This window comes from Ammodytes marinus (assembly GCF_949987685.1).
Source record: "Ammodytes marinus genome assembly, chromosome: 13".
In the NCBI taxonomy this organism is placed as follows: domain Eukaryota; kingdom Metazoa; phylum Chordata; class Actinopteri; order Uranoscopiformes; family Ammodytidae; genus Ammodytes; species Ammodytes marinus.
In genome coordinates, this window is record NC_137217.1 from 27,551,392 (window position 1) to 27,578,936 (window position 27,545).

A 27,545-nucleotide genomic window follows, 5' to 3' on the forward strand; every position below is an offset into this window, starting at 1 on the left:
GCAATGAAATTCATATAAAAGTAAATTTATTACCACAAAAATAGGACATCCTGTATGTAGTGCATAAATAGCTTTGATGTGGGACAACACAGCACTGGCGTTAACTGCATTTTCATTTTTTGCATGTATATTGTACACATTAATGCAAACATGGGAAAGATGGGCACCCTTGAGAAGAAGGCACGAAAATATACAGCAACATAGCTTAACCATGGACATATAAAGAAACTCTAGCACACATCATATATTATAATTTATTACCCAGAATCCTCTTCCTGGTGTCCCATATGCTCGCGCCTCAGCCAATTACGAGGCCTCACCAGCACTGAGCGGGTACAACCAGATGTCACAAGACTTCGTCAAAGTCTGGGCTATTTTCAAAGAGGTGTGTTTTGCATCTACACTGAAAGACACATGTTAATTTATAACATGAAATAGGAGCTGAGGCATTGTACTGTATGTTAACAGTAGTTAAGATGTGACCTGCTGAGCTGCGTATAATTCTGCATTTAATTAAATGTATCCTCCTTATGGTTTTGGTTTAACAGTGATAAACTGAAGCAAAGCCACAAGCTTCTGAAAGTGCTGCAAGGTGTTTTTTAAAGCTGCAATAATCCTTTATTAACCACTAGGGGTCGGAAGAACTCAAGCTGTGTAACTGACTATTTTTCCCCGCCTTGCAAAGTTGTGATAGCTAACATGTTAGCAAACAAGTGCCTCCATACACATATGGAGTTATATTATATTATTATAGATTGCTTGAGAAAAATATCTAGCTTTTGAGCAGGTTTATACATGAATTTTTTTCACCAGCTAATGCTGTAGAGTTATTTTTAGGGTTAGTCACAAGAGGCAGCTCAATTCACAAAACAGTAATTTAATGAACTGTTACTGTAAAACTATTGATTATTGCAGCTTTAAGTTTAAGTTCAAATGGATGTCTGCTTGAGTCAAAGCTGATGCATTTTTCCTTGATTCATTAGTTACTGCACAGTGTCGACACATGGACCTAGAGCTCCTTTCCAGTGTAAACACAATGTTGACATCATACAGACATACAAAATATATAAATATATACAAAACATATATATGTATCATTTGAAAAGCTCCAGTGTTTTGCTACAACGATGCCCTTGCATGTTACGGTGGTCCTCATGTGTGCTTTAGACTTTAAGCTTTCATAATGCATCTTTCCAAAAATGAAAAAATTCAATAAAAACTTTCCTGAATCCTCAGGTGATCACAGATTTTCCGAACAATTACATCTTCTTTTAACATTTTGAAACGTCACTCACGACTGAGGCACACAACAACAAAGGATTTCCTGGTGGCTATAAGCAATTAAAAACAGATCGTATTCTGGAATGAAATAAATGCATCAAGTGCTACTTGACGGGGGACTCGAGAGCCAGCACCAAAAAGCACTCGGTTAAAGGCTTCCATTGCTCTCCCTCCATATGTAAATCAGTAATATATACTGTTTGCAAAAGAGGTAAGCTGACACTGCAGGAGGCTCTGGTGAACTGAGGCAGGGCAGCTGGAGGACTCAAAAGTTTTTTTGGAAGGAGACTTGGTCCTGGTGTTTTGGTCGCACAAGCTTTGTATAGGAAGAAGGGGGGAGGGGGAAGGCATAAGTAGACTTGTTTGTTGTTTTGCACAGAGGAGAAGGCCACATCTAGAGTTTGTGAGAGCTCGCCCTTGCGTTCACATCCGTCACTGCGCACAAAGTTTGTTTTGAGGGGAAAAAAAAGTTCTGGTGTCAAAATAAGGTCCTGACTAGTCTCCTCCCCTTGGCCTTGATTCGGGGGAAAGTGGCGCTGGTCTCCGTGGTGATGGGCTGCTGGCCCAGAGGAGTGTTTCCTCCTTTCCTTCTCAACAGGAAGTCAACACTAGACGACGTCATGGCGTAGAAGACATTTCCTGTTGCAGGGATGACCAGTTCTGTGTTAAGAGAAGAAGAGAGGGGAATTTAACACATCAGAATGCAATAGCGATTCTCAAAAAGCTGCTGCACCAGTGATATCAGTACTCTAAAGCTCGCTTCAGTCACTTTCTTATTAAGGCATAACATTAACAATATATTAGGTTTGACCTGTTGTTGCTCTTTGTGTTGTCTGCAAACATGCTGAAGGTTAATTAGTGGCATGGGAGACACCAAGGCCCAGTGTGCCTCGTGCATATTAGGCAGAGCAGCAGCCAGTCCTTTGGTAAATATCCTCTCCCCCACACACACACACACCTGTGATTTGGCTTTTGTTCCTCTTCTCTTTTACAACACAATGTCCCCGCAGCACCTTTTCACTCATCCCCCTCCCTACACTACTGAGTCCTCTCACCTCCCAGACAATACATATAGTACAAAATAGGATCCGTTCAATATATCTGATTGACAATCATATAAGAGAAAATCAGCAATATATACATCACACTTGAGTAGTTGTAACAAGAATTTTTTTTAAAATGTTTTAAGCATTTTTTGCGAAAAAAAAAAAAAAAAGATAGTTGAATCATTTATCAAGATACTGTAGTTGCGATTCATTTTTTGTGCATGGACTGTGGATGGGTCAATAAACTAATCATTGGAGTTACAGATATTAAGAGTATACTTATTTGATTTGATCATTCCATGGTGTATATTTCTAGTAGATTTTGTCTTAACAGTGACAAGGACATTTTAGATCATTTTCTGTTTCGCTGCACTGGAAACACATCTTTACCTTTTCCTTCAGGCAGGAGCTGTATCAGCTCATATCTGGACGCCTGTGTGGGGTCCTGATTGTGCTTCTCTAAAGCCGAGCTGATCACAGTGGGGGTCTTGTCATTGCTTGTGACCTGAGGGGGAGAGAGGAGAATAACAATGACACGAGAACAGCTTGATTTGCACTAATGATATCCCGGCTCCATTGTATCCTGACAATCTGATTCTGATGACTATCATTAACGGTATCCTTGCCGATAAAAGGACAGGCTGTAAGTGCAAGTGTGTCGCAGATCATTTTAGGCAGAGCATTTTACAGCAATGTCACCGCTTGAATATTAGATTGAAATGGTTTTTGAATTAGTACCAGTATGCTTCGGTACATGTTTCCATCCTGTATGTCCATGAGTATCCTGATGATTCTCATTTCGGGCCCAGACCCCTGGATCTTATTGGGGGGGTTGTTGCCGCATGAAGCTGACCGGCGGTGGGACTTTGTGGGCGTGGTTGGAGTCAGCTTGACAGTGGTGGAGGAGTCGTTGGTCGGAGGAGACGTGTCAACATCCAGACAGGACACAGATGGAGATCTCATGTGCTGCGATACAAATAAAAAACAATGGTGCTCATGATAACCAAGGACGGGACTGTTTTGTTGGTTGAAAGATTTGGACAAAATGAACAAAACAAGTGTCACTACTAGGAGCTAATATGACTACAAAGTTTGCCTAAAAGTATACGCAATAAGATATTACCTTTGTGAGTTTTGACAGCAGATGATTGACAGGCGAAGGGAAGTCAAAGAGGCCTTCACCGTCTCCAGCCAGGCTGGTCCGGGAGTTACTCAGACTGTCAACGGATAAAAACATATACACACTTTAAGGTTAAAATTAAGGTTGAAACTAATGTTTTTTTTCTAATCATCAATCAATCTCTTAGCTTTTTCAATAAACATTTAGTCAACAAATTAACAGGAAATTGTAAAAAAAAAATGTCTTTCAAATTTCAGTCCAAAATCTAAAAAAATTATACGTATGTTATGTTTGTTTTTAGTGTGATCCAGTAAGTCTGTGTTATTTATTGGGATAACTGTTACGTTTTGGTTTTAATGTTATGTTCTTTTTTGCCAAAAAAAACAGTTTATATATATTATTAATATAAATATTCAGTTTCCAAAGAGATTAGCAACGGCAGCAACAACTACAAAAATTGTCAACCAACTTTCTTTTATTCGCTAGTGTAAATGGAATTGTTCCATCACTAATTCACTCCAGTGATAATATTAGTTTAATTTATATACAGCCCCAAATCACAAACTTGCATAATGCAACTTGATGGCATCTTTCAGCAGACTCTTCCTGCCCACATAAGCCCCTCTCCGCAGAGGATACTGTACTATACATGCAGCTGTATGAAATCAGACAAGTTGCCCTAGCTATCAACTTAAGTCCTATAGTGCATATTCCGATTTGTATGAATGTCATATCACAGTCATTTTATCGTGATGTGTGTTTATTTGTGTGTGCGTTGACTATAGCTCACCTTGGGCACTGTGTGATGATGACTGTTGGATTAAGGCCACGGGGGCTCGGCTCACTGGGCGCTTCGATTTCATTGGACAGTCCATAACTGAAATGGACAAAAGAAACAATTAGATTTTGACCAATCCATCTTTTTTTATAATGAGCAACACATAATATCAGTTGCTGTCTATAATGCATTTAGGACATTTGCTGAAACAGTAGCTGACACAGACTTGTTGATGTTTACCTTTCCTCCTCTGTCAGCGTAGGAACACTCTGATACCACTGAGTGAAGGCCTCGTCAGTGATGAATATGCAGTTTTTGCAGGACGACTGCAGGAGCCGGATCTGAGCTAAAACCTCAAATTCCTGATAACAAAGAACCGTATCACCACAAAGTTTCACATTTTTAAAAAAAGCCCCACTGTTGGCTGATGTAGTATTACTGTGCCAGTTTTTTCTTTTGTTCTCACCTTGCCCTTAGCTTAATAACTTCCTCCCTCAGATATAACCATAGACCTCTGCTCACTCTAATACCCTCTTATCTTAAAAATGAACCCGCATATCTCTCTTGATTTCTGTACCTCTTTAATACTTTCCAGGGTCACTGGATTTTTATCAGGGTGCTTAAATTACTCATACACACCTGACTACCTGCTTATTATGTCTAAGCTAAGCGCTTGCTCAGCCTCAGCTAAAAGCAACCAAATTTTTTTTTATATCCAGTGTTAAAATACATTGAACTTTAAACTCTTATCTCTCAAACTCATACATAGGGAAGCACTCACCCTTCTCCTTTTGTCGAAGTTGATGTAGCCGTTCTGCAGAGGGAAGGACATAACGTGCTATGTCAAGTTTGATAATTGTAAAAAGCACAGGGCAAAATTCCAGTGTCTGTGACCAGCTTTCCGCTTGATAGAGATGAGAGAAAACTTACATCCAGCCTGTCTTTGACCGCAGTGTCCAGCATGGTGAGGTCTGTGAGGAAGATACCCAGGTAGGGCACGGTGCCCTGGGCGGTCGACTGTGTCATAAAAAATAATAAGAATTAAAAAAAAAATATTAGAAAGAAAGAAAAGTGTTTCATGTGTTCTCCAGAGGTTTTTTCTATTCACATGGCACAGCGAGGGATTTCAGAGCAGCCGCCCCGCAGCTATTTTTTTTTCAAACGTTGGCTCTGGACTTAGAACATCACACACACACACACACACACACACACACACACACACACACACACACACACACACACGCAACAGACAGCAGCGCTCTGTTCCACTTCGCTGCCGCGTGCCGGTCGATCCCCCTTTTCAACCCTCCATCAAAGCACTGATATGCCCCCCCCCCCCATGCCTAGCAAAAGTGACATAAGTAATGTCTCAATGTAGCATTTTGTAAGAAAATGGCATTCTCCTATATAGAAATCTATTATTAAACTCTCAGGACATCAATAGCTTTTTATCAATCCTAAATGAGTGCCTTTGTCTTTTACTTAATGCTTTCGTTATACTAAACATATGCTGAATATTGATGAAACAGCAAACATTGTATAATAAGATAAGATTGAAACGCCCTCAAGATACACCTGAATTCAAGTTTCTTCTAAAGATGTTTCTGTCCCCTAACTTTTACACTATTAATGACACTTTTGCAGGGTCTTACATCATTCCTCCATTTTCCCCTCGGGCTGAAAGGATTGGTATGCACACCAGGGGTTGGCTGCAAAGTTAGTGAAAGTTGTTCTTTTTCATGTACTTCAAGATCTGAGGTTTTTTGCATCATCAACAAATGTTGAGGTCATTTTAAGGTAATCCTCTGCGACGGATATTATCTGAAGTGTCTTGGTGACACCAAATGATTCCACACTGCAGTGAGAATAATTTACAAGTGTTGAACATATCCTTCTTCGCTCAATTTCAGCCATTAACACCTGAGTGCTGACCTGTTTTCAGCACGTTGTTGTGAGATCGCTTTCCCTGACCTAACTGTGCGACCCAGTGACTTTACACTAAAAAGCCTGGCCCCCGAAAAGCTAAACCTTCATGTTTATGTTCTAAAGTCCTTATTTCCACTCCACTTACCCTATTAAGATGTTTGTTGTTGAGCCTGTTGTCAAGGTTGGCGAACTTTGACGTGCCCTCCTGTAAGACAAAAGCAAGCAAAATGTGGAGGTTTACTGTTAATTTTTTTAAGTCTTTTTATTTTTTCAATTGAGGAGCTGTTCTTGTTGCTTTCAACACACTGGAGTTTGCAAACCTTTGTCAAGTTTGGACTTAGACTTACGTCGAAATAGACAAGAGTCTTGAAGTGCTTAAAAAAAATTACTATTGCTAAAATTGTATTACAACTTGGCACACTTCATCTGCTTATGAAGATCATGCAATGTGGTTCGAAAACCTCCGGAACAGCTACTTAATGGACTTACACATGGTCATTAAAATGTTATGCCTTAATGTACAAGTGTTAGCATAATAATGTATACAATATTCCCTATACACCTATATTTAAACTTTAAACCTGCTTTAAGAGATGTGTATGGCCACTTGGGGGCAGCATATAAGCTGTGAGCACAACACTTCAGACGCCACCTTTTTGATTTACATGGCTAATGTGTAAGCAATCTGCATCTGATTATATATTCAGCAGATACACAGCAACATCACCAGCCATTTGGAGTTGTATATCTGTATCATGTTCACCACCATAGCTGCAAACTGTATCTGTCTGTTGTTTGGTACTGGGAGCGTTTAGCATGCAGTGGGTTTATCAGAGCATTTTTATTGTCACTATTTTTTGTCACTTATTTAGTCATATGACTTTTTATTTTAAATTGTAGAATATGCCATCAGAAATATGTGATTTGCAGTAGCATTTAAAGCATAATATTATTACCATACATTTAACTTCAAACAAGATATTCCCCAATGATGTCTTCACAATGGCAAATTCATGAATTGTCATCCGATTAGAAAGGTTCATTTCAATTTGAAGTTGACATGGCTCATTCTAGAGATCTGCCATGACAGCTCATCAATAGCAAAGAAGACACTGTTATGATGGTGCTATATCGCAGAGGGTTGTTACACTGTCAAAAGCCAAACTTTTCCCAAGTCTGAACCATTCATTTTACACTCCAGCTGCTAGTGTTAGGTAGTTTTCAAGTTAAAATATGAAGCGAAGCAAGTAACTGAGCTGAAAAAAAAATCAAAGTGCAACGGAAGGCAATGTTTTTTTTTTTCTGAAATCAAAGCTCTGAGTGAAGCTTTCAAAATGAAAGCAAATGTTAGGATGAATTCCTTTGGGGATATCATCCTGGGTAAAATCCCTGCTAATGCAAAGGTATTGATGCCTGCACTGCACCATAACAGCAAATCAAAACACTGCTAAACCTGCCAACTTCCCCTGACTCTCTGACACACTGCAAACTATATATAATATACGTAGCTACGTCTTCAGATGAGTGTCTGGCACTGAAGGGAATGTGTTGACAGAATAAGGGCAGTTCTACTCAACCAGATTAGGCTGGTTTCTGGTCTTTAAAGCAGACATAAATCTCTGCCACTGAATGATTTTCTTCCGCTGAGGATAAGGGCTCGACTTCGGCATGTGCAGATAGGAAATTTAACAAATGTGGTCCGGTCGCAGAAACACATGACAGACGCATTAATACATTGCCCACACTGCTGCTCCAATCACGGGATGCTTGTCAACAGGAAGTAAGATATCAGCCAAAGTGCAGCAGTTGTTTTTAGCCATGCTGGCGTCGTGACTTTAAGTATAGGAATGGCATTTGGCCCAGACTGAAATATATTGACAATATATTGAAATATTTTACAGACATTCATGCTTCCCAGAGGATGTCATTCTACAAATACAATTTAAAAACAAAATCCGGTGCAAAAGTATCTAGAAATATAGAAAAAAGTGTGCTCAAATCATCAGAAAAGAGTGGCTGCTATCTGACTCTAGACCAACACTGCACTCCCACAATGCAACTCTGTGTATGATAGATCGAACTGGCAACTTTTCAGCATAAGAAACTGCTTCTCCAGCTTCTAGGCAGCCAGTTAATTGTATCATGAACTTACACACTTGTGGTCAAATGACAAAACCGGCCATTCAGGTTTGAACCTTGAACTTTAAACTTTAATAAACAAGACTGGTTTAATACTTATGACAGCATAATAAACAGGCCTTTGCGTGCCATCAACACAAGATCAGATTTCTCACGGAACCTGATTATATAGTGCACTGTAAAATGTGAATCGTGACATCAAGCAGAGCCTGATATCCTGTTTTGAATGTGTACAACCTTGTATATTTCCATTGTTGTGTGACACAAACTCACCTCCTTCAGCAGCTCTCTGCTCTGTGCGTAGTTGTCCTGTTCTGAGAAGATATCTGACAGTTCCTCATATCTCCTCACCACCTCCCTGTTCAAGAGACCAAAAACATTGAATTGGTTTACAGGAAGTTATAATTAATATGTTAGCATTTTTCATGAACTGTAATGTAGAAACAAGCTGTTTTTGAAGAGTCTGCAAAGCCACAAGCAAGTCCTGTAATTAGATACCAAGGTTTGAGAGACAACGACTGATGAGAGGAAATAATTGAACAGTGTTTAATATAAACAGAATTAATGGGATTCAGACGTGAAGCCGTAGGTGAGAATGACTGAGTGTTTTTTTTTCTGGTGAGGAGACAATACTGCTGAAGTAGCATTTTGACGGAATGGAAATCATTTTTTACTTCAGTTTATTTATGAGAGTTGGCTTCAGATTTATTTACAAGGCTGTCTTGCTGCGTAATAAATAAAGTATCCCAAGGCTAACACCAGTTTTCTGTGATGCTGTTTCAATGTGTGAAGAAATTCTCCCCCTGGCCCTCACAACACCTCATGTTTACAGTTCATACAAAACTGCATGTAGGGATAGCTGTTAAAAAATATATATTTTTAACACATCATCAAATGTGTAATGTTTATGGCTTCTTAAAATGACTAACCTAAATATTTTTCAAATAGGTCAATATTATGTATTTTCTACAAGGTGCTACAATATTATATTGATACGATAAGCTGTCCTGTCTATAAAAAGTTGGACAATGCTGTGTGTGCGGAAAAATAACCAAAGCTAGGCTTAGCATTGAACATTTTAACACATTATCTCTTTCCTGTAGGTTTGTGACCTCACTACTCATATTACCCTATTACCTAGTGTCCTCAGCTCACACTTTTATTTGACTTGTTATAGCAGGAAAAGAAAAGGTGAAACGTATAAGATATGCCGCTTTGAGAAAGAGCAAAACGATATGTCCGTTGTTCCTTTTAATTTCAAGCTATTACAATGTGTCATGGCGACCCGAGGTGCCACTGCTGCAATTAGTTGGCCACCAGCAGAGGTCCACAGACAGAGGTACTTGTGTTGCTTATTTCAATGTACTGTACACATTTGTATGACTATTTGATCAGTTATGACTGTACTTTGTACAACTAAATAAATCCACTTTTATTCTCTGTTATAGTCAGGCTGTCCTGACTATACTTTACTTTAATGGAAGGCAATCGGAAACAACAGCATACAAATAGATGAATTGTTCAGGGACATTCCTAATGTCTTTTTAAATTCTGAAAGTTGTTAGCTGCAGACCTGTCAGTCTCCTGCCACGTCCGCCTCAGCCGGTGGATGGGGTTACTCTGCAGGGCAGACACTATGGCGTACAGCGAGGAGAAGTTCTTCCTGGCTCGGCACTCCTGTTGAGAGCACACACACACACACACACACACATGAATGCACACACCAAAGCTTGCACTGTAACTGAGAACACCTGGTGGAGTGGACCTGGCTTGTATTTAGTTGCAGTGTCGGCCAGAGGAGCTGAATAATGTATGCTGCTAAAGAGGCTTGTCCCAAAAGAAAACCTAGGATGAGCCTGGGACGGCACTTTGGCAGAAAACCATTGATACCACTTTGCCAAAAATGTGTGTGTGTGTGTGTGTGTGTGTGTGTGTGTGTGTGTGTGTGTGTGTGTGTGTGTGTGTGTGTGTGGGTGTGTGTGTGTGTGTGTGTGTGTGTGTGTTTGTGTGTGTGTGTGTGTGTGTGTGTGTGTGTGTGTGTGTATTTGATGACAAATGCAGCTGTATAGAGGAATAATGAAGTGAATATGTGTTTTATTCACAGATAAAGAGGCTGGGAAAGGAATGAAACATATCAAACAAGGACAGGATATGTTAATGCATATGTGTGTGTTATTATGATTGTGCATGTGCTAGTGCCTGCCGTTGCCAAGAGCTTTCCGGTACTTTGAAAGAAACGTATTGTTGTGCCATAACAACCATAACACTGTTGCAAAGCATTATGTATAATACTGACATTTTTAAGCAGATTTAAACCTTTTGCTGTTTGCCTCGAGGTCTTACCGTGCATACACTCAGCACATTACTGGTGTGTACCGTTCGTGCAGAGTTCATTTCCTATTCCATTTCCTAAAGGTGTACCGGAACTCTAACTTCCAGGATGAAAAAAAATATGCTGTTTTTTTTTTTTACAATCTCTCTTCTCTACTGTTTTTCTGCCAAAATGGATCCAACATCAGATGCACTCAAATAGAAGGAGGACTTTTCCTGCTGCTCTGTCCAGAAATGAATCATATACATCAAAGCCTGATGTCCTAATTTGCACTCAGCTTGTGAAATGGATAACAGTCACAGGAGAAACCAAGCCGACTCTGAGTGTGTTATAGTATGTGCTTATAGGCTGAGCTGAGAAAAAGGATTATGTTTGGGGGATTAATGTGGTTTTATAATAGGAATGAAATGCACAGTTTGAGAGGTTTTGGTTGACTTGAACCAACCCGCCAACTGACATGCTGTTAATACTTTCATTGGGAAATGAAACCGCATTCACTTCAATTCCAGGCGATTAAAAATGACAACAACACTTCGACCTTTGACTTTTTTTTTTCACACTGACCTCTGCCACGCTGATCCATTTCTCCAGCAGCCGTGCTCTCTGCTGGCTGCGTAGATTGGTGGGCCACAGGCAGGAGGCTAGAACCGCGTTGGCCAACTTGTTGAACTGACGTACGGTGGCCCGGACAGACCAACACGCGCCTTCCCTCCCTTTCTTATCCCTCTGAGACCAGAAGGAGCCCAGGCAGTGGTACGGCACCAGACGGACAAACAGCTCCTGATGAGTGACAGCATATAAATCTACAGTAAAAACAACAACGTCTCTTGACAAATCCGAAATCACATGAATTTTATTCCTGACAGCGCATCGGTTTGTGTTTACAGCCATGGAGGCTCATACATACATATTGCTCAAACTACAAGCGAGCCCATGCGGAGCCTGTGTTTTTTTCATCAAGTGAAACGGAGCAGCACAATTGAAATGTATCTACATGGAAATATCCCGACATAAAACAGGATGGAACAGAATCAATGCCAGGTTAGGATGATGGAGAGCAGACTGTACCGGAACAAATCTAATTAAAGAGTCAATAGAAGAGGTACAGAGAGTACCTTTGCTAACACACTCTGTATACAGAATGACAATGTGACAATTACTTTCCATTAACTAGAGCGCTATATTTGGGGGCGCTCGTGGAACAGTGGTTAGAGCGTCACCCTAGAGGCTCAGGCCGTGCAGCGGACCCTGGTTCAAATCTGACCCGGGTCAGTTCTGTGCATGTATTCACCTCTTTGCCCCATTTCAACTCTGTCTCTCCAAATCTGTCTAATAAAGAAAAAATGCCAAAAAAGTGAAAAAAAAAAAGGAAGAGAGCTATAATAAAATGTCTGTTTCCCTGGTCGAATATTTGTTTCTTAGGCCTACCACTATTAGGCTTTAAAGGAGAACTGACCGTCTCTATTCTGGTGAGCTGCTCTGCCGCGAGCGCTGCAGGGAATCCCAGGATGCTGGTGGGTTCAAACTTGGAGGCGTCAGGGGGTCGGCTGGTACAACCGCTCTTATCTGAGAAGGTAAAAAGAGCTGTTCTATAAAACTGGGGATTCGGAATATAAGGAAGGCCTCTCTGTTTCTAAGAAGTAGCATACATATGTTCTTAATATTTATTTTGCAGGAATCCTTTTCTATCAGAGCTGTTGTTGTGATCCCTCCCAGTGTGCAGTGTTATACAGAATTTGTTTTGTTCCATAAAATGGTGTTTTCTTTTCAAGATTAAAACTAAGTTAGTAGTTATCTCAGGAAATCTGGATACATAATGTCATTTTAATGAGAAAAAAATATTAAAGTGTGAGATATTTCACTCCTGACCATGACCTGTAGTTAAAAGGCTGAAAGAGAGACAGTGCTAACTGATCTGAAGCTTTACTACAAAGACACAGCTATGTTTAAGCTAACTGCTAGCAAATATAATGTTTACCATGCTCACAGTCTTAGTTTATTAGGCCTAAGCATGTTATTTGCAGCATAACTACCGCTACACACAAAGTGCATATGAGGCTGGTTGGGATATCATAAACCAAAGTATTGAATCCCATTTTAGATCTGATAATGGCACTAGATGAAAAGTCAGGGGATAACTGAGGTTATTGCAGTTCATCCTGAGGGGAAACTAAATATCTGTAAAAAAAATATTATAGCAATCCATTTAATGGTTGTGGAGATACTTCATTCAGTACCAAAGTGATGGAACGAAACCGCACACGGAAAATCATTGCAACCACAGGCCGCCTGTGGCTTTTATAGCGGAGCAGTAAGAAATGATCCAATTTTCAAGGATTTTAAACAACCTGATACTGAGATCAGAAGAACACTTTATAATACACTCTGACTGCGGTTTTCTCAAGGAAGTCATGACCAGCTCTTGTTGTATTTTTTTTTTGTGTTGTCCTTTGCAGCCCCAACACAAATGCATGTAAATACGTGAAAACATTATCTAGGCCTTAACTGTGTCTTTTAAATCCCAGCTAAAATGCAGACCTTTGCAGGCGTCCGGGAGCAGGGCTTTCTCGCTGAGCTCCTCTGCTATCCTGAGGAGACGTGAGCGGAGGTCGGCTGCAGACGAGGAGTCCTGGGGCAGGAGGGGAGCCAGGCGCAGCAGGCTGGACGGGTCCCACAGACTGGTGAAGTCTTCAGGATACTCAGAGAGCCACGTGCTGAACACTGTGCACACCGCTCTGTGGAAATGGATGGATGGATAATTAGATAGATAGATAGATATATAGATAGATAGATAGATAGATGGATGGATGGATGGACGGACGGACGGACGGACGGACGGACGGACGGACGGACGGACGGACGGACGGACGGATGGATAGATAGATAGGAAAGATAGATAGATGGATAGATGGTTTATTTTTCATACAGTACATTCACACCTTTTCGAACAACCTGACTATATTTTTCTTTTTTTAGCCTTGATCTTCCTTATCGTAATAGTAATTTTCAAATCAATCCTAGATTTCGCTTGGAGCACATTTTTCCAGTTATAACCCTGAGCTGGTGCAAGCTTGCTGGAAGCGCGTACACAAACCGTTGCAGATTGGAATTGATTGAATTCTATTGATATTTTCCAACACATCCAAGAAGTTGCCAAGAAATCACTTTTCTCAAGGGTGTTTGGACAAGGAAAAGCAGCTTTAGGAGATGAGTGTTCCATTCAGTGGACGCAAAGGATTAAGATTGTTTTCTTTTAACAGAGGCTGAACGCCTGCATGCAACGAGTAATAAACTATTCACAACAGCAGGTATAACTGGTCCTACAGCACCATGGGCACCTTTCAAGAAAAGCAGGTTTCAAATGATAGAAAAATATCCGCATGTGAGAAATTAAAATATTTTGTATTGCTCTACGGAGCCTTTTAGCGTATTCTGGCTTGTTATTTGATTTTTAAGAAACAACCTGGACAGCACCATATTGCAGAATATCAAAGTAAACAGCTAATGTAAGTGAATGAATAGGTGCTTCACTCACGAGCATTAAAAGAATAGTAAATATTGGACATAAAGTCATCAGGTGGACCGAAACATTACTGCAAATGAATTGTAGTGTTGCTCCATACTTGCTGGATGTGCAAAGAGGCCAATTGTTTCCTAACACATTATCCATAACAGTTATCGATGTGTCAATATTGGGATTTGAACTACACAGAGGAAACGAAAACACTGCTCGTCACACTGAAAGTTCCACAAAGACGTTGGGAAGCATTTTTTCTTCTAGACTCACTTGTTGAAAGATTGTCTGGTCTGGGTCCTCTCGCTCTCCCCCGGCGGGTTCTCCAATCTGTTATCAAACAGGAAAAGTTAGCGGAGCAGAAAGAAAAAAAAAAACATCTGTATAATTCAGCCTCAAACATGAGCTTCTGCTGAGTCATAAATAATTCTTATGCTTTGTGATAACTGTTTTTCTGGCTTGTTTTTCCCAGGAAATCCTACGGCGAAGGTGGTGCCGTAATGTTTACAGGTAAACTCAGCATGTTGCCTAAACTCACTCTCCTTTGTGTCGCTTCATGGGAAAGATTTTCCATACAAAGACATCCATTTATTAAGGACCAAAAGCCCTCGCAAGCTGGCTTATATATATTTTTTGGTGGGTAACGTTCCTGGGAAAAACACTAAGCTGGAGTTTAGTCACACACACACACACACACACGCACACACACACACACACACACACACACACACACACACACACACACACACACACAGGTTCTTCCTACATTGTGAAGTTTTGCTAAATTAGGTTACTCTATTAATCTAGGGACTGCTGTTTGAATTTGGCTCCGCTTTTAGATAAATGGCAGAGCTAAACTCACACCTGTTTGTATTGTGAAAATGGACATTTAATTTACAGTAAATTGATCGACCAGTAAATATTTAATTGCGCTAATTGTTATTAAGCACGCTAGCGGTGTAGCTCTGAAGAAGGCAATGTCTGTCAGTGAGTCCAACACTTTGTTCCAGACTGTAATATCTCAACATCTTTTTTGACGGATTGCCATGACATTTGGTGCAGATATGCAAAGTGTCATCAGGATAACATCTAAATTACATTGGTGCTTTTGCAGGCTCTGCCACCAGTGTGTCAAAGTATCTCAATGTCTGAACAGTCTAAAAGATGTTCTCTCTTACCAGACAAAAAAAAAATACAAACACAATTGTTCTGATCCAGAAATAAAAGACTCCAACCTGTCAGTGAGGATGTCCAGCACTCTCTCCGTGGTGGTGAAGGATCGATACGTGGAGAGGAAGATGGTGATGAAGGAAGAGTCTCCCAGAGAAAAAGAGTGGAGGAGATGACGCACCAGCTTCTCTTCTGTCCCTGCTTTCACACACTGGGACCGAGAAACCCCTGACTGAAGGAAGACGGGAAGGAAAAGAAAACAGAGATTTATTTTTATTTTTACAAAACACTGTATTAACATATTTTTTTAGTTTATATAGTTCAACAGTTCAACAAGGTGCATTAAAATCCCAGTTATTTTTTTAAATGGATATCTTCATCGATGAAAGTTAATGTTACTGCAAACAGGAGGACTTTTTAAATAGCTCTTGTTTAACAGCATGTCCAGTCATTCATGTGTGACTTACTATGGGACTGCTGAGTGAACCATGCTGCTGTTTGACCACCACTGTGTAGATCACTCCCTCTTCCTCCTCCTCCACCACAGTGGACTGTAGAGCAGAGAAACCAGGTTACAACACTGTTCATGGGTTGCAAAGGACGCATGCAAAACAGTATGAACTTAGTATTTTTGACATTGGGAGGACTTTGTCAAAAAAAAATGTACTGCTTATAACAAGTACTGAATTTAGCCTTTTGCTGAACTTTACAGGCCTACACTATTAGACAGTCTCATTTAAAGATAAAGTATAATCTGTCCTACTAGAGACACAACCAAAAGCCATGGATGTGTAAAAGAAGAAAGGCATAAAATGAGGCTGCTTTGAAGTAATTTGTCACATGCTACACAGAGCTGTATTTATCCAGTTTTAGCCTCGGGGAAAGTCCCATAAAACAGTTACCCTATTTTACATTTGGTTCTTCTGACTCACAGGCACATTATTCAGAGCATGTCACAGTGTGCAAATAATCTGTCCTTACCAGATCCAGAGGACAGTACCACGTAGTCTTCATTGGTGAGGGCTCTGCCTGCAGAAGAGAACCCAACAAAACAGTTGTTCAGAATAAAGCGCTTAAGCCATTTGTCTTATAAATCAATAGTAAAACAACAAGTCATAAAATCAATAAGGGAATGATCTATCTGAGACAGTGGTTGTCAATACCTTTGGTCTGTGACCACTTGAAATTAAGGAACACTCATATATTTTATGTTAGAAAAAAATCCTTGTAAATATGATTAGGTTTTCCTTTAGTGCTTCTGATAAATACATGTTCTATTTTGTTCTGTATAGAGACAATACATCTGGACAAGAACAATTTGGGAACACTTTGGGAAATCAATTTATTTGTGTCACCCATGGACAATCTTGCAACCCTTCACCTAGACTCTGGCAGATCTTTGCCTTGACTTTATTAGGCTTGAGGACACATGTGCATTGCTAATGTTATTGATCATAAAAAACTCAGTTGGATAATACAGATAATATAGCCCTCTGTGTCCCAAAATACACACCAATCTTTGGTTGGTGACTGTTTAAATGGCCCAACACAAGAACAGCTAAAATCAAAGGATTTCTTATATTATACATGCTACAACTACTTGAATGTGTTTGGAAATAGCCTTGCTGCAGCCTCAAAACCACTTAAGCATCTTACGACCGAGTACAGTCAGTATATAAGAATTTATCTTGGCAGCATTAGTGTCCATTTTTAACGATTACATGTTGACACACACAGCTCTTCGATAGCAGGAACCCCTGGGCTACATTTATCTGAAAGCTGTAGTTATAACTTACTATATACAGACACAGATGACAATACTATTAGCAGTTAATAGGCTTATAAACAACATCAACATTTTGTTAAGAGTTCAACTAGTGGTTCCCAACCCTCTTTGTGCTTGGGACGGTGTTAGTCAGGGCCCGGCTTGTTGTCATGTTTCAGATGTCTGTGAGTTGTTAGCAGTTAAACCAGGGAGACATTTCTCCAATCGACTTCTCAGATGTTTTCATTTAAATAACAGTTTGAGACCCAGAGAGGTAGAATTATGCAATGTTTCACAATTTGTTTTTAAATTCATATGCCATTAATCATCACACGCCCCCTCATCTTACCTACTTACTGTATCTAAATTAGTTGGAAAAAACTCCGACCAAACCAGTTGAAAAATGCAACTTGCACATTGATGCAGCAGTATAATGTCATATATAGCAGCTACAAGATGACATTTTTCTGCATTAATGGCTTATATTCTGATGATAATACCTCTGTTCTTTGGCTTTAAAGGAATACTCCACCCATACGGAACCAGCATTCTATCATTATAAAATCGCTATTATAATATAATGAATGAGGGTTTTCTTCCCTCAGTCTTCCCTCAGTCTTCCCTTGGCCCAGCTGTCCTGTTAATCCTATACATTTTCCCATGTGTGATGTCACGCTAGTAAAATGTAGGGTTAGACAGTGAGACCATAAAACACTCTTTCTGCCTTTTCTCAGGCTAGGATGAACCGATTTCTAAAATGTTTGCACATTTATATTACATAGGATCTCAGAGTTCAATACACCTTCATATTCCCAACCGTGAAGTAGATCTTTAAGTAAGATTTTGAGAGCAGGACTTTTAACTTGAGTATTTCTTCATTGGTGTAGTTCTGTGCTTTTATTGAAGTCAACATTACAAAGTGTGATGTTCTATGTTCATGTTCTATTGTCAGTATCTAGTGCTAGTTAAAGGAGTAAGGAAGCTGTTGACCGATTTGAATATGACAGTTCAAATCTTGTGTTGTGAATTGTCCTGCATGTGGGTTGGGCTGCCCTTTTGTTTACATCTGTATGACATGTTGACTGTGTATCTCAGTGATGCATCCATCAATATGACTCTACACCTACTCATGACATAGACACTTTCGCAACTGCAGCTCTTTCCATACTAAAAAATGCATGAGCAAAACACTGTGTGAAGTCATTCAGGTTGTCTGGCCGACTCTATAGGCCATTGTGGAGGGTTTGTACTCATCATCATGCGTCAACAGTTTTAATCTTCAAGACACATGAGCAACACCGTGGGAACAAAAAACTTAAAACATATACAACAGGAATCTTGGAAACCATTTTTTAAAGTTAATTTGCCTCACTAAAAAGTAGGCTAAAGCTAATGACCTGCCTGGCATTCTCTTTCATTTTGCATGTACTGACTTGTGAGCTTTCTCCCGTGCAAATCCAAAGACCATGAATCTAGGAACACAATCATACAGGCAGCAGAAGTGCCTGAGTTCAGCCATTCCCCATGGTCAACCTATGGTGTAATCAGTTGTAATAACCATATGTTAGCCTCGTTCAAATTACCTTGACTCGACTTGATGGAAGGTCAATGCTACAAGCAGCCGCTCCCATAATTAAAAAAATTATCTTGAATTTTAGTATTTGTATCAGAGCTGTCCTTCTACACGGTATCTCTACTTGTTGCAATGCAAATCTGCCTGTGATCCTATCACCAAACACACATATGCACCCACAGAGAAAGAGGACAAAATGGTCTGAGTTACCTTTCCCTCAGCAAGTCCAGACAGGTAGCGATCCCTAAGCTTCCTGGAAATCCTCAGGATAAAGGTAGAAATAGCATTTTCATTTTTGCCATTTTTTCTCATCTGCTGCTCCCTCTTTTCTCCCTTTCTTTCTATACCTGAGCGTCTCTTATTTGTAAGTCAGTTGACCTAGATCTGTTTGGTTATGTCTGTCTGTGCCGTTTGCCTCTCAACGTCTTGTGTCTCCCTGTCACAAAGACACACCGGAAGCAGGAGCTAAAGTCCGGCCCCTACGAGCCCGCATCACCTGGGCACACCCATTATACACACACACTCAAACAAACACACACACACACACACACACACCATACAAACACAGCCGAATGGATATGTCAGGGTTGATAGCACAGCACTTCTCAGTGATATCACACATACACACATAAAGTATGTGCATAAAAAACACACTAACAGACACGCCGCTCACACAAGTACAAACCCTCATCAATAAAGACATGCATGGGCACTTTCTTGCACACACACACACACACACACACACACACACACACACACACACACACACACACACACACACACACACACACACACACACACACACACACACAAAGCCCTGGAGCTATTTCCAGAACAATACCCCCTCTCTTTCAGTCTCTCCTGTGCTCTCTTTGTCTTTGCAGATGGCCTTCCCTTGCAGATAAACCAGTTGAACCGAGTATCCTGTTTAATACAGCAGCTCTAAGAAAAACAGTTATAACAACTTATAACAGGTAGAAGTTGGAGAGCATCCATACTATATTCTTATCAGGAATCCTGACATGCCATTTGAGCAGTTAGAGGCCTGTGGTCTTGTAACTAGAGGTAATAAATGTTCAGACAGCCACTAGACCAACCAGGAAGCAAGCTGTGTTTATTCAAGGGGCTAATGACATCGCACAGTGCAGCCATGTTAACTAGGTGTAGACTCTCACAGCTCTGTGTGTGTGTGTGTGTGTGTGTGTGTGTGTGTGTGTGTGTGTGTGTGTGTGTGTGTGTGTGTGTGCGTGTGTGTGTGTGTGTGTGTGTGTGTGTGTGTGTGTGTGTGTGTGTGTGTGTGTGTGTGTGTGTGTGTGTGCGTTTGTTGGGCAGTTATTAGTGCGTCAGCAGCTAACACACAGCACCGACAGTAAGGTCAATTAATTGAATTGTTCTCGGCCACTTGAGGGCAGGGGTGCAGCCTGTAAACACAACATTTATCACATCATCTGAAGCTGTTATGACTGATGTGTGAGCAAACAGTTGCCTATATATATCCAGCAGTCACAGAGCAACATTAGCTTTAACATTAGCATAATGTCTATGAGCACAAGGACTACAGGTGGTAAATAGTAATTTGCTAAAACCTGTTACACTACATATCACCTTGCCTTAAACGTGAATGTTTTTTTTTTGTACATTGTCCTTGTTCAAATGAAGTTATATAACATTACATTACATTCATTTGGTGTTACTGTTTTGTCTTTCTGACTGCTGCAGGTCAAATATTTGCCCTCCTTTTTGCTCGGTTTTTGTCTCCATCTCCAAAAAATATGCATCTTGTTAGCTGGGAAATGCTCCACTATGTTGAAACCTCTCTGTATGTTCGATGAGCGTCTACTTTCAAATGAAATGTGGTCATTTGACCAATTTCTAATTTATAATATTGATTAGTGAAGCTTAAAGTTTAAGTTAAGTACAATTTCTCCTAAAGTCTGGTCCCCAATACGAACGTATTCTGAACCTGCAAAATGTGGCATAAAAAAACTGAATGTGTGCAACATGTGCGCAAAAAAAAAGTGTTAAATGTTATTCAAACTAGGCCTACTTAAGACTGGAGCAGTTAGTGGCATCAAACAACTTAAAAAGCCACAAAGTACACAAAGCAAACTGACATCACCTTTCACGAGGCCCCGCTACATATACCGTGTTAAAGCTTTATTATGCCATGCTGCATGGAGATAACGAGTCTCACTGAGATAAAAAGAATCGAAAACACTCCTTTAAAAATAGCTTATTTGAATATAAGATAGTATCATGTCCCCTGAAGGCACGGTCCCGCTACTGCCAACATATGCTTTAAAGTGATTTAAAGCTCTCACTGATCACTAGTGTAGCTTGACGCACTTTATATTAGTCCAGTGATTCTTTGGGCCTTTATCATATCCACAAAGAAACTAGCCCCTTTAGCCCTGTGTCCTTATTCCAGTCAGAGCTAGTTTTATTGAGAATCGTGGGTTAAATGTAGATTCGGCGGAGCGTCAATTGGGTTCGCTTTCTGAAACCAGGCGGAATCTGGGTCAAATAGAGCAGCCTTTTTTCTTTTGAAGAAACTTTTTTTCAAGACGTAATAGGTGTGTAATTTGGAGTTCAGCTGGCTCGAAGGCTGGTGGATAAGCATCATGATTATAGGGCCAAATGTGGTGGGTGGCATGAGTTGGTACTGGATCATACAACAAAGAAAAGAAAGGACTCTGCAGCTGTAATTTGGAAATGCCATGTATATATTTAAGCTGACCAAAACCAGAATTGAGTTTTCCAGTGTGTTGTTGTTTCCATTTGTGACGCTGTGTTTATGTTCATTTGTAAGATGGGATCTCGTCTTTAGAGCCCTAACCTAAGCTCTCCATCCCCCCCCCCCCAAGCCCCATGCAGGAAGTACATAATAAGTGGAGACAAACACAGGAAGCAGGACGTGCTGTCGTGTTGCGAAGCTATTTTTCTTCCCCTCTCCTTCCATCACAAGTAGATGGGGCTTCGTCAATTTCTCCTCTTCAACAAACTACGTCAGCTATTGGACTGTGCCACAAAAGCAACGGGCAGGATGCCGACTCTCCGTTTTCACCCCCTGGTCTCGATAAACAACCAGTTTCAACCTTTATTTACCTTAAACAAATCCATGGATTTGGAACTTCCGCTGTGCCAAACAGCTTGTTACTTTGTACAAATACACAAACTAAAACTTATTCTCGACCCTACACAAGTCTTCCCACCAAACAGGGGGTAATAAATACATCTTCTGAAGCTTTATTTAGAGATAACCATTGTACTTTTGAGTGGTCCGCATCCCCGTCCCCTTCCTTCCTATCTTTCTCTCCAGCTCCTCTTCTCACGCTTTCATCTGGTTGTCCCCTGGTGCCCGCTATCTGCTCTCTTTCAAGTCAAAAGCCCGTGGCATTCAAGTCAAGGCTGTTCCATTCCCCTTAAAGGAAACGATCCCCCCGTGGATTGGATTACTCCGTTAGATATCATCAGTCTATGATGTGTTGCACGTTGGTTTGTAGTGAACGGTGGACTTTTCCGTGTGCAAACTTTTAATTAACCTGGCTTCTCTAACGCTACTTTACTGAATGATTTGATTTCCACAAATATTTCCAGATTACAGTAGGTCCAATGGGTGTTAATTGGTGCATATAGTGGCTAAATAGCCCACTATGCAACGTGTGAATAACAATGGACAAAATATATGTCCAAAAGTTTAGTTTTAGGCTTTCCACAAGATTTTTCAACTTGGCCACAGGGATCCGCTCACATTCATCCTACATTAGTGTCACTGTCACAGCCTGGTTCAAAGTGCTAGAATACGTCACCAGAACTGATGGTTGAATAGCTTCAGAGACCTTCTCCCCCACACATCTTTTTTGACACATTTGAGGGGGCTTAAGGCAATCAAATCAAGTCTAGTCAATATGTTTATCTGTATCAACTTAACTATGCAACATTGTGAAAGGCTTGATTTTGATTTGTATAGTGACTGAAACTGAAAACTTTATTTATTTCATCTAGAAGCTTCATTGTTCACTCCAGGTTGTTAATTTACTGACACATTCGAGTTTCCCTCATTAAGGAATGAGCCAGTGGCCATATTGGATTGCACTCAACAGGCTGTAGCTTGGAGACGGCCTGTGATACCAGATACTGTTTATAGGGAGAGCAGGTGTACACCACATCGACCACCTCCTGCATTATTTACTGCGTGTCCAGCAGCCGCCATGAGACACGATCACGGGGGAAGTCTGCTCTGCTCTGCTCGGAAAAGAGAGTCAGCGCGACGTCTTTTTTTAGCCGTGAGGATTTTCTTGAGGCCCGGTGTGAAGTAAAACAAAAGAGCTGTGTATAGGTCATGAGTGGTGAGGGCAAAAGAGCTGGTCAGTAGATCATCATCATGACTCAGGGAAAATGCACTGCTACCAATATGGTTATGGATGATGTCTGAGGTTGTTAACCACACATGCAATAGAGAAGTTCTGCCCTCAGCTGTTGATAACAAAAAGTGAAACTGAACAATATGTGGCAAGAAAAAGCCTCAAAGTTCTCTGAAAGGCCTCAAAATTGCACCCAAACTATGTGTGAAGTTCAGACAGTAACCATCTGAGTTGCTGATAAGGCTTAAAGAACCCCACTATCAACGCTAAACATTAACAGAGGTGCAAGATCGTGGGAAATGCACTTGTGCCATGAACCTTTTAAATCCCTCAATTTTAGTCCAATTTCAATCCATTTTTACAGATGTTATACTGCAGTGACGAAAAGTTAAAACGTTTACCCCACGAAATACATTTTTATGCCAAAGACTGTGGAAAATCAAATGTCTTAATACATTAACATTTAAAAAAAAGACTATGAGTCTACAGCTATAGCTGCTTTGTGACACACAAATAATTTCAAACAGCAACATGCTAAGCTAGAACAATGTTTACAATGTTCACCATATTAGTTAAGCGTGACAACACTACCATTTGCTTAATAAACTAACTACAAAGTGCAGTTGAGGCTTAAGGACATTCATTCACAAATTAAACTATGAAGATGTTGATAGGCCTACTAGAGGTAATGTCAAGGAATCAGCAATGTTATCACCATTCAGCCTTCAGGGCATAGAAATAATAGCTGTTGAGATATATCAAGAAAAATTCAAGTTTTTTGAAAAACAATCTACTATTGTTTATTCATTAGGTCTGTTTTTCGAGGTCATCAACAAACACCATTTCCCATAAGCCCTAGGCCTTTCTGTGCCATACATCAGCTCTTGACTGAAGAGGTGAGGGCATGTGGGGTCGAGGCCAGCTCAGACAGGCCGTTAATAACAGAAGGACAGAGAAGAGCAAACAGTGGAGGCAGCAGAGATTACAGCTATAAAATAGAAAAATGACTTAAGAGGAGCACTCGGGGAATTGGAAGATAAAATGTTAATGAGAGCTGCAGTTTCTCCTGTGCTCACAAAGTAAATCACAAAGGTTTCGATTTGTGATAGTGACATATTGACAGTAAACCAAAAGAAATTGCATCGCTAATGTCATGACTTTAGCTCTCTTCCGGCATCCCAAGTACCAAGCTGCGAGCATGGCCAGAAACCTTTGCATTATTGCAAGTGAAAATATGTCACCATGCTATTTAAGTTTAAAATGCATCAGTGAATCAACAGCTTTGTTGTGAAACTGTTTTTTTGATTCTGTTTACCAGGTCAAGTCAAATTAAGTCAATTTCATGAATAAAGCCCAATATCACTACAACGTCTGTCCTTGGACCCTCGTTTAAGACTCCAATATTTCTTTGAATATTTTCATTTTGTACAATTAAAGCAGTTGAGTCGCCCTGGTGACAAAAGCAGTAAATACACAAACATCTGATTGTCACACTGACTCTGGTCCCTCAGGGTTTTCAGAAAACCAGCTGACCACATCTGCTGTTTATTCAAAAAGCATGCAGCTTGTGTACGGTATGAAAGACGCCTGCTCTAAATGCTGTTAGCTATGTAGGTCAGGAGAGCCATGGCAAATAGAAAGTTATCATAATCCCCTCTCAGCTGTGTCACATCACTCTATTGTGTGAACAGAAGAAAAACTAATAAAGTCAGCTGTGGGAGATTGTCAAACAACACCAGGAGGAACTTCACTGAACAGAGCAGTGAGAAATAGTTGACGTCACTTTCTGTAACTCTACACAATGATGGATAATGTTCCTCGGACGAGCCAAAAGGGAAAACACACTCACCTGCGAGGTATCCAATTCATCGATGGCGCTCCCTCTTCTCGATTGGTTGCCGGGGGTGCCGCCGTCAGGTGGTAAGGGCCGGTAGCCAATGAGAGGCACGGCGTTGGACTCCACCCCCGGCAGATCACAACCACCTGTTCGCATGTTACGGGGCAGCATGGTGCCAGCTGCAAAAGACAGTAGAGAGAACATCAGAAACAAAGGGTTTCATTGGCTCCTCCTGGGTGTAGCAGATCAGGCAAACATCTTCAGAGTGTGTGGAGATTAAGTAAGAGTTATCATGTTCAATAACTCATGAAAAATACAAAGAAAAACATTTGAAGCTTGTTACACTGTTATTGTCCTCATGAATCAATACATACAGAATACATTTCAGTCGAGGTCTGCTCCAAATTTCAATCATTTAAAAAACTTTTCTGATTGGGCATATTAAATGAACTTTAATGAGCAATGCATTCATACCTGACACGGCACTTCTATTTGTATTATTTGGTTTATTCTGTTCTATAGAGTTATGCCATATTTTCATCTTCTTTTTCATACCCTTCCTTAAACGCAATCCACATTTCCTTCAGGTTTTCAAGTGTGTCTTAAAGCAACAGTGTATTGACTGTGTAAACACTGAAACAAGTTTTGCTTGCTGTAATCATTTCCTCCTGTAAATACTGGACAATGCGAGATCAATGACTGATGCATAATACATGGAAAGCATTCTAAATTGCCTTGACGTTGAATACCCGACACAAACTGCAAAGTACAGTCTTAGTACTGTACACATCCGAAGCATTTTAAATGAAAGGAACACACTACAGTAGTGCCACGGAGGCCTTTTTCATTTTCATGGCCAATTTTGTTTAACACATTCATTGTGAGCTGCAGCAGCAGGGCAGGATTTGCATAGCAACCTCTCCTTCCTTTTCCCTTTCCCCTCTTTGGTATTCGGACTGCCATGAAGATAGACATCTAGTAAACACTGTGTCAGGAAGAGAGGTGTAGGAGGGAGAGAGATGGGGAGGCTGATAATACAGTATTTAGCGCTATGGAAATGTGAATTACAGACTCGTGAATTGGAAAGAAACCACACATTAAACTGTGCAGTATAGTGCAGTATAGTGCATTACTTGTTGAGGAATGATGTGTACTTTGAGGTTTCTTTTTGATTTTGTAAGCACAGTGTGCTGAGTGGCTGACAGGTGGCTGCTGTAAATAAAAAACCCAGAGAATCGGTCACCTTAAGACCCCCTGCTCACTCTCACAGCTCTAGATAAGAAGGAGCAGGAGCTAATAAGCCTCAAGGGTGACATAATAATGTGCTGGCACTCCCAACTTTCCATTGTGCTTTTGTCTCAGACTCCTGTATAGCTCTGGAGCATTTGTGCAATGTTCACTTACACTCACAATATCATATATCATCTGCTCACTGTATGTTTTCAATTTTTGCACATTATAATCTTGCAGTCTGCACCAGGGAGGCAAAGACACACACGCAGGCCTGTGGGGAAAACAAGTCATAAACAGAGCAGTTTATGCCGTGACCAACGGCTACAGCAGAGGGCTGAATGCCTGCTATTCACTGGCTCTGACCAGAGCAAACAGACCACATATGACTGAGGTGTACAAACACATACAGCTGTATCTAGGTTACAGTTGGGCTAAGTCACACCCCATTAATGCTCCTTTTCTGCTCAATAAACGCAGCCATAGTGTGGTGTAACAGTTGGTAGGCTCAGTCCTATTGATAGCTTCTGGGTGATCAGAATAAAGCCAGACAGCGTGAGGGCTGTGAAAGTTTGTGCGTGCAGGAACTCCTATTACAACACACACAGGGGTGACAGATGATGACATTTGCTTCCTACTGTGAATCACTCAATGTGACACACCAAGGCCCCAGGACATGTTAAACAAAATGCGCGTTCAAATGTAGTGGAAGAGACATGAGGGAAGCAGTAAATAAATCAACTTACTGGATGTGTGCTGTCCGACCGTGGTCAGCTGTATTCAGGCTGCATTGGGTGACCGCTGGTGCTGCTGCTGCTGATCGCTGGCCGGCTCAGCTGTGGAGAGTCGCACCCATCTGTGCCACTGTCACCGACGACAAACGACGAGGGTGCTCCGTACTCCGCCTCGCCCCCCACCCTCTCTCTCCCTTCTATCAGCGTCCCCACACCGCGCGTCTGTCCAGCCTTCAATAGCTGATAGCGCACTTTGGTCAGGCTGTAACTCCCTCTACTCTCCTCCTCCTCTCTCTCTCTCTCTCTCTCTCTCTCTCTCTCTCTCTCTCTCTCTCTCTCTCTCGTGACGTTGCAGTTCCTGTGTGTTGTGCACTCGGTGCTTTGGCAACAGCCCCGTCCTTCTGGGGTGGCACACGGATACTGTACGCCACACACCGGCTTCGATGAGCCGCTAATGTCACTTCAGGGACCGAAGGGGAGACAGCTCGCGCACCAAAGTATTTCCGCACGTTCGGCTAGTGCGCACGCGCATGCACGCATCAACACACGCGCTTCCCTGCTGCCAGTTTCAGCTTTTAAACCAACATCCTCTTCAGGTCATGGCACTCATCGCAGTAGTGTGGTCTGGCTGTGCGAGACATCGACCCTATTAGTCTACTGGAATTTTGGAAACCCTATAATCCTGACCAACATTCCCTCAAAAGCCCATAGGCCAACTTTATAACTTAATTTTGTA

At 41.0% G+C, this 27,545-nt stretch overlaps 1 protein-coding gene across 2 annotated transcripts; it reads right to left on the reverse strand.

Annotated features, from left to right (window-relative positions):
* Positions 1-15: 15 nt before the first annotated feature.
* On the reverse strand, positions 16-26,998 carry rgl2 (ral guanine nucleotide dissociation stimulator-like 2). Of its 2 annotated transcripts, XM_080038779.1 has the most exons (20): positions 26,822-26,998; positions 24,858-25,024; positions 16,288-16,335; positions 15,774-15,857; positions 15,372-15,538; positions 14,410-14,466; positions 13,161-13,357; positions 12,079-12,188; positions 11,187-11,402; positions 9,864-9,967; positions 8,564-8,648; positions 6,297-6,356; positions 5,156-5,242; positions 5,007-5,039; positions 4,466-4,587; positions 4,238-4,324; positions 3,451-3,544; positions 3,066-3,293; positions 2,718-2,832; positions 16-1,941 (listed from the first exon to the last, which is right to left on the reverse strand). In XM_080038779.1, the coding sequence occupies exons 2-20, from the start codon at positions 25,014-25,016 to the stop codon at positions 1,760-1,762; spliced, it is 2,235 nt and encodes a 744-aa protein (XP_079894905.1). In that variant the 5' UTR covers positions 25,017-25,024; positions 26,822-26,998; the 3' UTR covers positions 16-1,759. The 2 variants fall into 2 exon arrangements, with proteins under 2 accessions (XP_079894905.1, XP_079894906.1); XM_080038780.1 differs by lacking the exons at positions 24,858-25,024; positions 26,822-26,998 and adding an exon at positions 18,855-19,074.
* Between the last annotated feature and the right edge of the window lie 547 nt (positions 26,999-27,545).